Below are 10,655 nucleotides of genomic sequence, written 5' to 3'. Positions count from 1 at the left end.
TAAAAGGGGCAGAGCGACTGATAGATGAGGGTGGGCCATTTGGATTGGGTCTTTCCATCTTGTAATTTCTTCCATGCTCAATTATGCAACCATTCTCTGCATTATGCCACACTGACATAAAGGAAGGACAAGGTAAACCCTGACTTATTCCAACCATCTTCATCATTCGAAGATGATTACTGTAATGCTAGCTATTTTGCAGTGACAAAAAAAGAAATCAAAAGAAATCAAGCTTTAATTATCACTTAAAATGTGTCATACATTTGCAACTGATTGTTAAAAATCAGGCCACTTTAGTTTTAATATAACATTTTATTTGCAGCCAATTTTGCTCCGCTTTGATGACAGGCTAACTTTACTAACCTGGGTCTCTTGAGCAAGATATCATCCACTGCTGATATCTTTGGCTGAGATCTACAACTATCAGGCAGCCTGTTTGTCCAGTTACGTTAATGAGCAGACCTCCTATAGTGGCAGGACCGGAGTGAGTCGTGCAGATCGTATCAGTGAGATAGCAATTTGTGGAATGTTAATTAGATTAATGATTTTCTCTTACCATCTAGTGTTAGCTTGTGAACTCAGAGGCTGCGTCCCATTCACATTGTCCAGTATACAACACACTGCATTTATATCAGCCACTGCTTACCGCTCACTCTTGACTGATCAATCGATTTCAATTTGGGAAGATATAATTAGTGAGCAATAATCGAACTGGGCAGCGTTCCTGCCTCTGAAGAGCGAGCAGCCACGAGATCAATAAGGGAAACAATGACTATCATAATTGGACATATCAAACAGTCAAACCATTTTGAATCAAAGACATCTTTACATATCACGTTCAATCAGAAACGCTTTGATAGCATTAATTAAACATTGTCCTTAATATTACTGTAACCAGTTACAATGGAGGACGCCCGTAGCGAGCAGGAAGAGGCTCCGGCAAAGTTCTCCCGTGATCCGCAAAAGCGGAAAAGCAGGAGAAAATGGGTGTGTAGTAGCGATGCCAATGGGATTAACGGACATAATTGTAAAGGGGAGGCCATAATGAGCTCATGGAGTTAACATTGTGGCAGAATTTAGTTTTATTCGTTTGGTTTTTGTAGTTTGGCATATATTGAAAACTCTTCCAGTTTCATCTATCAGAGGCTCTGCAGTGGGGGTACTTAGCTTGTTGGGGCATGGAAGGAGGAGCAGGGCAAAGGATTGTGGGGTTTCTGTTGAGGCTGCATCTCCACTGACATTACTAACAGGAATGTGGAAATGTCATGTGACAAACAATTCCAGTGTGATTTACTGAATTACTGCATCACCGTGTTTTCTACTGCTAAACCGTAGAATATAAATAAGCTTTAATCGGGTCAAATTATATGTATTTTCTCTTTCTGATTTCATGATTATTCAAAAGAATTGATCTCATCGAAGAAGGAAACACGTCTATTTTTGACCTTACTCAAAACCCAGATTAGATCAGCATCTTCAAATATGCTTTTAAAACAAGGAACTTTTTCCCCCCACATCTTGAGTCTTAAATAAAGTCATAAATGTAAGAACATTGACGGAACTCAAACAACAAAGCCTGATTTTGTCATGAACTCACCACCGTACCTGAGCAAAACACCACATTCCATTTAGTCTGAGTACTGAGAGACAAATGCTGCAAAAACTCAATGCAAACACTGGAATTATCCTTCAGAGGTACCGTGACTGAAAGTATAACTAACATGTTTATTCCTGTTCAAACATCATAGCATGCCTTGGGCACACACACACACACACACTCACACACTAACACACACACACTCTTGATTAATTATTCATCTAGCCCCAGTTATACCTTCTGATTTCAGCCTTTTTTCATTAAAAATCTGATGATTGTATGCTGATTATATTATTTCATATACTCAGTAGAGTGCTTACATCCACTAAAGCTCAGATCCTCACCATAAGTAAGTTCAGGTGTCTGTTCTGACCCACAGAGTCTAATGGAAATCCCTTCTGAAGTAGTCGCACAAACCTTTGATGGCGGTAAGAACTCGCCGTTTTAGCAACAGACTAAGTCATTTAACAGCTGAAGTGAAATTCCAGATCCTTGCAGACTCTTCCAGATACTTTCCCAGCACTTGACGGCATTTGACAAAAGGTGAGTAATTCCTTCACCTCAACAAAGGAATAATCTGTACATGATCGCTGGCTCCTATTGCAATCTAGCTGCCGTCTTTGTTTGGGGCATAGTTCAAACGTTTAATTGCTCACAATTAGGGTGAAGTAAGCAGCGGCTCATATCTGCTGTTTGGACTGCAAATATCAATGCAATGAAGTCCAAACAAGTAGCTAAGAAATTGTAATTTCAGCACAGCGTCCATTCTGAGAATCAAATTTCAACTTTGATGCAAGTGTGGTCAAGAAGTTCTTCAACTCAAATCTGAATATCCTTAATCCGAGGACAAATTCCATCCACTGAGGATGAAAATCAATGATTGAACGGACTCGATGACACTGATCTGCCAAATGTCGTCAACTATAGTGGACTGTTTGTAGTGCTATAGAGCCGTGTACCTTGTAAAATATACATGCTATACTGTACTGGGTAATCTAAAAACACTGAGAGGCACTAATGGGGCGTAACATTCACCAAAGCACACACACACACACACACACCCTAAGATCTAATCAAATGGAGTATCCATCCAATGGAATATGTGCAACATAAATTACATCAGTGGAGCTTGTGCTTGAGGCACAAACTGCTGCAGGTGAACTTATTTCAGTCAATAAAGACCCAGCGTTTCTTTTTCTGCTGGTTTTTCCGCTCGGCCTGCTGCACCCCTGCGCGGCTGACGGATGTCAACGTGGCGTACGATGGCGCATGTTAGTGCTTTGCCATGAATCTGTACAGAATATATACATCACTGGGTCCCTACATGGCACCAGGTAGGTCAATGTGAAGGTTCACTCTCACATAAAGACAATTACAATCAACATGGTTACGCTCAAGTACAGATCAGCTTTACAAATGTAGGGTCAGCACTATGGAGGAAGGAGGACCACTTCAATATAATAATAGACTTTTTAGCTTCCTAATGCTGTATCCCAATAGGAGTTTAAAAAAAAACACCAACGGTATTGGGATAATGTAAGTCAGTACATTCAGTCATATCATCATCATAATACACTACAATAAATGTGCATTTTATAAAGCCGTGTCTGGGCTGAGTGCACGGTGCTCTGGTTTTATTTTACTTTATACATGCCTTCTGCTATTGTCACAATCCTGCAAAACCAAAAGCTTCAAAAGTCAATGACCTGCATTTGTACAAGCAGATCGTCCTTCAAAAAAAAGTCCCGTCCCACTTCCTGTCGGCTCAGTATGCTCTTCCATGACATGTTGCAAAACAGGTGGCGGCCATTAGTAAGAAATGAATGAGGTTTTTACATTTCTGTTCTCTGCCTCTCAACGAGGCGAAGCTTATTCAACACCACGGAATTGATGTCTGATAAATCTGTCCTTCCTCATGTGAGACGTGGTCACATGATTCTACTTCTTCCCTTCACTGTCTGTGGAGACAAGAGGAGAAAACACAGGTTTCAGTCACACATCGGCCCTCTCGAAGACAAAAACTGTAGGTGTGTTCGGACTGGAAGTGATGTCATCGCTTTCAAAAGCTACAAGATTAGTTAGTTTAAATTGTGACTGTAAAACAAGTTTGTTGACAAGAGTTGGTAAGTGGATAATTGATTACCGCTCCTCAGATATCAGAACTAAATATTAGAAAACACTGCAGCTTTTGGGTTGTGTGGGAAAACTCCAGGTACCATTCCTCCAACGCTATCAGAGTCATGATCCTCGATTTCATACCAATTACCATCCAGAGATAACTGCAGTCCATGCACCAAAAAGGCCTTTGTGACATTTTGCTGTTCGACTCCCCGCCGAGGTTCTCTCTGAATCATTTCATTTCAAACAATGGCAACAATATATGGCTGATGAGAATGTATGGAAAGTGCTGCAAAGCAGATAACGATCACTTTAGGCAGCGATACACCGGCCTCAGAGAAACGATTAAGCGCTGAGCTGTGATTCCCAGAAGAGAAGGCTTATACATTTGATTTATTGACCCACCACACGCCTGAACACGACTCAATTCTCCATCTTACTCTGCTCCCAACTCACGTTTTATCAAACATTTAGCCAGTTCACTTCATAAGTTCCAAAGTTAGAGGACGATTATGTGAGGTAAAAAAAAGATATTCAGTGCCAACTCTTCGAACGCAGCACTGTCTATGTTAGGAGAACAGCATGCTGCATTTAAATGCAAGCCAAATTATTTAGTCTTAAGAAATTGTCATAATCCAGCAGGAACATCAAATGAATGAATTCATGTAAACCAATAAATCAAACACTCCCTGGACCCTCTTAATATACTGAAAAAGGTCTATCAGTTGATATTCATGTTCTCTGGTTGTCATCATGAAGAGCAGCTTTTGTGTTTCAAACGTACCAGTAGAGGAATGCCCTGACACCTGCTGACTGGAGACCAGCGACCTGGAGCTCAACCCTTCAACACAGTGAAAGAAACAGCTGTGAAACAGAAAATAACACAAAAATATCCTGCAATGTTCAATTATTTTTCAGAAAGACAAGTGAAAAATAGAATGGCTATCTCTGCTACACTTCTGTCTATGAGCTGCTCTAATCTGATCTGACATGACTATAATATAATGCTCATTATATTATTATGTTATGCCATGTTATGTTATGATATGATATGATATCATAACATAATGTAACATAACATAATAATATAATGAACATTATTTTATATTTTATTACGTCATGTCAGATCAGATTAGATCAGATCATAGACAGAAGACATTTTATTTTTCACTTGTCTTTCTGAAAAACAGCACATTTGACAGGCTAGAAATAAAACAATGAATGTCTTGTAGGATGAAAACCGGTGTAGTACATCCATTTGAAGTGTTGTTTTTTTTTCTGTCCGTTCACTTTCTACTTCACTGCAGTTCAAATGGAAAGATTTCACTTCACTACATTTATCTGCTACCAAATGAATTTTGTAAATGTATTAACAATTGGATTTGAATATAATAGTTGGAAAAGGACACATTACAACGTCGTTGTGACAATTTTCAAGAGTCACAATTTTCTCGCTGCATAAAATTAGAAAGTCTCAAAATTCAAATACCCACAATGTGTGATTGCATTTAAAGCACATCATGGAAGAATGAAAGAGTATATTTTTATTCATTCATAAATATCACCATTATATTTCTATGAAACGTGATATGTCATTCCAAACACAGCTGTAGTCACTTTCAGCTTGGCTCGGTGTGATGTCATACCTTGGTAGATGTCGTACTGTCCTGACATCAGGTTGTAGCTCATACCCAGGTGTGTGTGATGGTGTGTGTGGAGGTGTCGGCCATATGACACGTGGTTCCTCTCTCGTTCCGTCTCCCTCTCTCCCTCAGGGGAACCCTTCTCACCTGGCTGTATGAACACGCACATCATCATTAAAAACATATCAAAGTTCTCAAAGTTTTTCTAATGATCTTCTCTAATATATTTTGGACTGTTTGAACTGTATATATATTTTTTTTTTATTAAGTTGGCTTCATTACGATGCCACTAAATTTGTGTGGTAAATCTGGCAGCTGAAGTGTTTACAGTCTTTCTTTGGTTGTATGTCACAGTGACAGTGTGAGTGTCTGTAAAATCGGTCGGTCTCTCACAGCAGGTGATTTTCCATGGTACTGATGGCTTTGCTGCTGCAGAAGCTCCATGGCTGAGGAGGAGGAGGAGGAGGAGGAGTCGTTGCTCTGCTTGCTGCTGACAACTCCTCCTCTGCTGGGTGGGGTCACCTCCGACTCCTCCCTGCCCGCTGTGTTACCGTACAGAGGGTAGTGGAAACCTACAGAACAAAAGCATAGATCCAAACATGCAGAAAGCCACAGAAATACAAAAACAGATTGTGAATTCATATAACCATGAAGAAAAAGTTCTACATTTTGAGTCTTAAATTCAAATATAATATTTAAAGATCAAGCACAGTTGTGAAGTTTCTTGTGTTGTAGTGCTACATCTACTGGTGACTGATGTACACGTAAACTACTGATTCTTGTCACTTATCCTTACAGTAATGTTGAAACCTCATTAGAAATCCTTATTTATTACAGCATTCTCTAATTATTAGAGAAATTCACAAATTATGTAAGGTAAAATACAGGGAGAAGATTATCTATGTGGCCACAGGTCATTTTCAGGGTTGGTTCAAAAGAACATGATAAGCTCTATTTTGGTCTCCACCTTTGCACTGGGCAGGTAGAAAGTGCAAGATATGTCAAACTATAATTTTAAAGTTTGCACAATTCGCCACTGAGACTCTTACCTGGGTAGTTGTGAACCAGGGTCGGGGACACCCCTCTGTAAGAGCTCCCGCTGCCCTCACATATTGTTAGGTATGGCGCATAAGAGGTGTGCTGGTACTGGATGTAGGGCTGGTGGGTGGTCATGGGAGGAGACACTGCTGTCCGGACACACTGGGACTCCTCAGATAGCCCTCCCATTGGCTCCTGACCTTGGTCATCTAGCCCCTCCAGCCTATCTGACTCATCTGTGTCGATGCTGGGCAGCAGATCGAGGGATCCGTGTAACCTGATTTTTTTAGCATCTCCGCCTCCACCCCTCTCTGCTCCAACTCCTCCTCCTGAGGTCATCTTGGCTCCAGCAGGCTCCATGGTGGCTCCCCATTCTTTCCCCCTGTCTGCTTCACCCTCCTCGGCCTCCTCTCCATGTTGGCTCTGTAGCTCTGAGTATTTGCTGTGAACCAGGCAGTGAGCCCAGGCCGGGCCGTCTGAGGGCTAGATCGATCAGGACAAGTGTTGGTGCGAGTTGCAGTGTTTCCCCTATAATTCTTTATTAACAGTGGTGGGTTGAAGTCACTAAGAGGTTTGTTCAATTTTAGTCCGTGTCTCTGTCCAAGTTTTTTGTTAATGTGGCCAGTTGCAGCTCTAAAACGAAATACCTACTTTATAAGTCTAAATGTTATCCCTTTCAGCGGCTAACTCTTCCTTGATTTTAGGAGGGAAAGAAAGACAAATGAATAACTTCTATTTGTACAGTTTCTTTTTTAGCTGGAGAATTGCTTGCTGTGGCGGCCCACCTCTGCTGAACGACTATAGAGGAAACACTGTTCACTGGAGTGAACAGAACCATAGACAGACCATCTATCACTGGCTCGATAGGTGTGATGTCGATGAAGGATGATGATGTTTCGACAGCAGGCGGTCATTCACAGGTGGAATGTGTGGAGTGTGACGTCCCTCTAATGACACGAATCGAGACACGTCTCACGCTGCAGAATTTAGGTTCAACTGAAGAAGGAAGCAACCTACCCTTCAAAACAAAGCTTTCATTCAATTCATACAATCTTTTTTTTTTTTTTACATGATCTAGGCTAGAGCTAGCTGCATCATGAGAGGACATTGCTAAAAAAAATCTGGACAAGCTTTCTGAAAAAAGCAGCTCATATCCAAAAACACTTGTAATGTTTCTTTCGTTTGTTTCAGTGTTTATGTGTTACATTTACAGCTAAAGTGAATTATACAATTGGCTCATTATTTGTTTTTACTATAAACATTAAAACATTTCTATCCATCAAATCAAACAACATGACTTCAATTTCAAGCAAAATGACCAAGGCCATATATGTCAAAGTAGAGCTCCAGCACCACAGAAAGCCACATGGTCTCTGCTATTAGCACCTATTGGCTTGGCTGTACACAACGTGTGATTAATCTCTTTGTGACACTCAACAACAGTCGATAAAGCACACCAACAACACCAGCAGCGGCGGCGGCGGGTTATAGACAGAGGGAGAAACTTACACTGGAAAAGGAAACATTTGAGTCCAGATCTGTCTGACTGTTTGGGTTGTGGAGTGATGAAGAAGAGGAAGAGGACGGTGACTTGATGTCATCACAGTCTTTTATGGAGATCAGGTGCTGGTCCATCATTCCACTGTGCACAGCCTTTAAGCCTAGACTTTGTCCCCTCTCCACCCTCTCACTCATCTCCACGTAGGACAGGATGGGACAGCATCCTTTAGCACCATCTGGACCTTTACCTAGCATGGGTCCACCAGTTGAAGCCCCAACCGTATGTTTATCATCCTCACTGTCTCTCATCCCCTGTCCCCTCTCACTCCTCTGCTTGGCACTGTGTGTCTGGTCACAGCATTTGGAGGCCAGTAAGAGTTTCTGATCCATGTACAATCCTCTGGAGTACTGGCCATAGTACAGTGATTGGGCCAAAGCAGTCTGAGTCTGACTCATAGCCAGTTGGAGCTGAGACTGAGGCGGCCCATCACTTTTCTTTGAGTCTGAAAACTCGTGGAAGGTGCTTTTGTCATCCTCATTCACATCTTCCTTTCTGTCCTTCCCTTTTCCATCAAGAGCAGTGCGTTTGTGGAATGCAACACTGCTACTGTTTTGCCTATCAGACTGCATGTACCCCTGCAGATAGTAGGGGTCATAGCTGTGGTAGTATGGGGATTGGGGGTCTTTTGATGATGGAACAGCTGCTGAGGGTGGGGCTTTAGCTGAATTACCATGGTTACTGTTAGAGCTCACCTCTGAAGAGGTTGATGAGCTAGACTTGGATCGGATTCCATCTAAACGACTTTCAGAAGATCCCCCATCATCTCCGGCATCTGAGATGTCGGAGTACGCAGGACTGTTGTTCTTACTATTGCTGTCTGCTGCTGCAAGACAACTACCACTAGAGTCTAGCCTTGATGAACCACCGATGGAGGGACTGGGGGCATTGTCAGTGAAAGTGTAGACCTTGTCAGCCTCAGCTCGAATACTGGCCATCCTGCTTTCCTGGCTCTCTGTGTGCCCGTTGATTACATCCTGTTTACTGAGATGCTCCTTCAGAAGGCTTCCAGAAATTTCTTTGACACCAATTTTAGGACAAACACCATCTTCCATTTTGATTCCACTGTTGTCTCCATTCGGCATCCTAGTTGTCACATCTTTGCTATGCTTGTCCTTCAACCTCCGCTTCTCTTTCTTCCTCGTCTCTTTGCTGCAGGTAACCAGAGTGGCTTTGACAAGGCTTGGTTCAACAACAATGCCCAGCTTTGGTTTGATGGGTTTCAGGGGAAGGTTTTTACTGGTGAGACCTACCGCTGCCACGGGGGAGGGCTGCTGTGAGGGGGCAGTATCTGGTGTGCCATTTGGATATGCTGTGTTGGGTATGGCGATAAGCTTGGGAGGAGCAGGTGCCGGAGCAATTGGTCGGTTGGTCCGTGACTTGGACAACTTCTCTACCTTTCCATTAGTCTTCTTGCCTTTATCACAGGTGCCTCCCTTCTTGTCAATCCATCCTTCTGCTTCCAGCTTAGGCATCTCCACCATAGAGTTCCTGTCTGGCACCATGCAATTCTCCAGAACCACAGTCATATTGGAGATGATGGGAAGATTGCTGAGGTCATCAATCAACCCATCTTTCAGCAGTGAAGTCCTTCTTGTCTTGGTATTGGCTGTAGGTGTGTGGTCAGTGCTGAGGAGTAGTCTTCTGTTCTTGGGAGACCCCACTGTGGTAACCTTATACAGAGGAGTCGCTTTCTTAGTGGAGCTATTGCCATTAGAGCTGTTAGTTGTCTCTGAAAGATCAGAGGTTATGCTGCTGATGGTGTCCTCACAGTCTGATAGTCGTTCCTCACTTTCCCCATCCTTTGTGGGTTCCATCTCAGGCTTCCTCTGCTCCTCAGCCTCCAGGTGTGCATGTGTCTGGTGGTAACGCAGGCCGTTGATGTGCTTGTAGCGTTTAGTGCAGTTGGGGTGGGGGCAGTCAATAAGGATGGGTGGAGGAGGCGGTGAAGAGGCACAACCTCCTGGGTCCATGAAAGAGGGATCGCATTTTCCCTGTGGCGTGGAGGGGGCACTGCGGGATTTGGCTCGGATCCTCTTCCCATTCCCATTTTTAATGTCATCAGCGGAGACCAGGCTGAGATCCAGGTCAGCCGGTAGCTTGTTCTTTCGCTTCCCGGAGGAGAGAGAGGATGTGCTATTGGCAGGTTTCACTTCCTCCACAGTAAAGAAAGGAGGAGGTGTTCGGCAGTTGCTGTTGATGAGGTTCAGGCTTCCCCTCCGTCCCTTGCTGTGGATAGGTGCAGTGGTTCCAGCCACAGCACCTCCACGACTCCTGTGCTGTGACAGACCCCTGACTTTGGCAGCTGGGGCCGGCTCAACGCAGGGTCGTTCAGCCATTGACATCCGCATCCTTTTCCCTCTGCCACGCCCACCTGGAAACTCAGGGTCACTGGAAGGAGACTCGCAAAACCTAGGCCGAGTAAAAGAAATGCAAAAGATTGAAAAGGGAGTTTCTCTTAATATTCAATGGCCACGACAGCGCTGTGGTGTAACGTATTTAGTATTTTGACCAAATAGTCATGATGTTCACATTAAAAGATGCTCACTGAAAATTTAAGGATCTAAAGTAATAAAATAATTAGTTGTGCTAAAGGAAAATGTATTTCTCCATCAAACAAACATGTGAGTATACGGTAAATGGAAAATAGTGACAAAAATATGACATTCCCAATGATTAGGCAAAATGATTAGGTTGACTC

At 42.9% G+C, this 10,655-nt stretch overlaps 1 protein-coding gene across 1 annotated transcript in view; it reads right to left on the bottom strand.

The window, feature by feature from the left end:
• Nucleotides 1–3,535: 3,535 nt before the first annotated feature.
• Nucleotides 3,536–10,655, bottom strand: part of znf608 (zinc finger protein 608) — a 36,715-nt gene continuing 29,595 nt past the window's right edge. Inside the window, exons 4-9 of the mRNA XM_068738610.1 lie at nt 7,906–10,366; nt 6,408–6,879; nt 5,752–5,930; nt 5,362–5,509; nt 4,500–4,556; nt 3,536–3,555 (exon numbers count right to left, since the gene is read on the bottom strand). Of these exons, the coding sequence (XP_068594711.1) occupies nt 3,536–3,555; nt 4,500–4,556; nt 5,362–5,509; nt 5,752–5,930; nt 6,408–6,879; nt 7,906–10,366 (3,337 nt within the window). The remainder of the gene's footprint in view (nt 3,556–4,499; nt 4,557–5,361; nt 5,510–5,751; nt 5,931–6,407; nt 6,880–7,905; nt 10,367–10,655) is intronic.

This window comes from Brachionichthys hirsutus, chromosome 4 (assembly GCF_040956055.1).
Source record: "Brachionichthys hirsutus isolate HB-005 chromosome 4, CSIRO-AGI_Bhir_v1, whole genome shotgun sequence".
NCBI lineage: Eukaryota > Metazoa > Chordata > Actinopteri > Lophiiformes > Brachionichthyidae > Brachionichthys > Brachionichthys hirsutus.
This window is presented reverse-complemented; position numbering and strand designations above follow the sequence as displayed.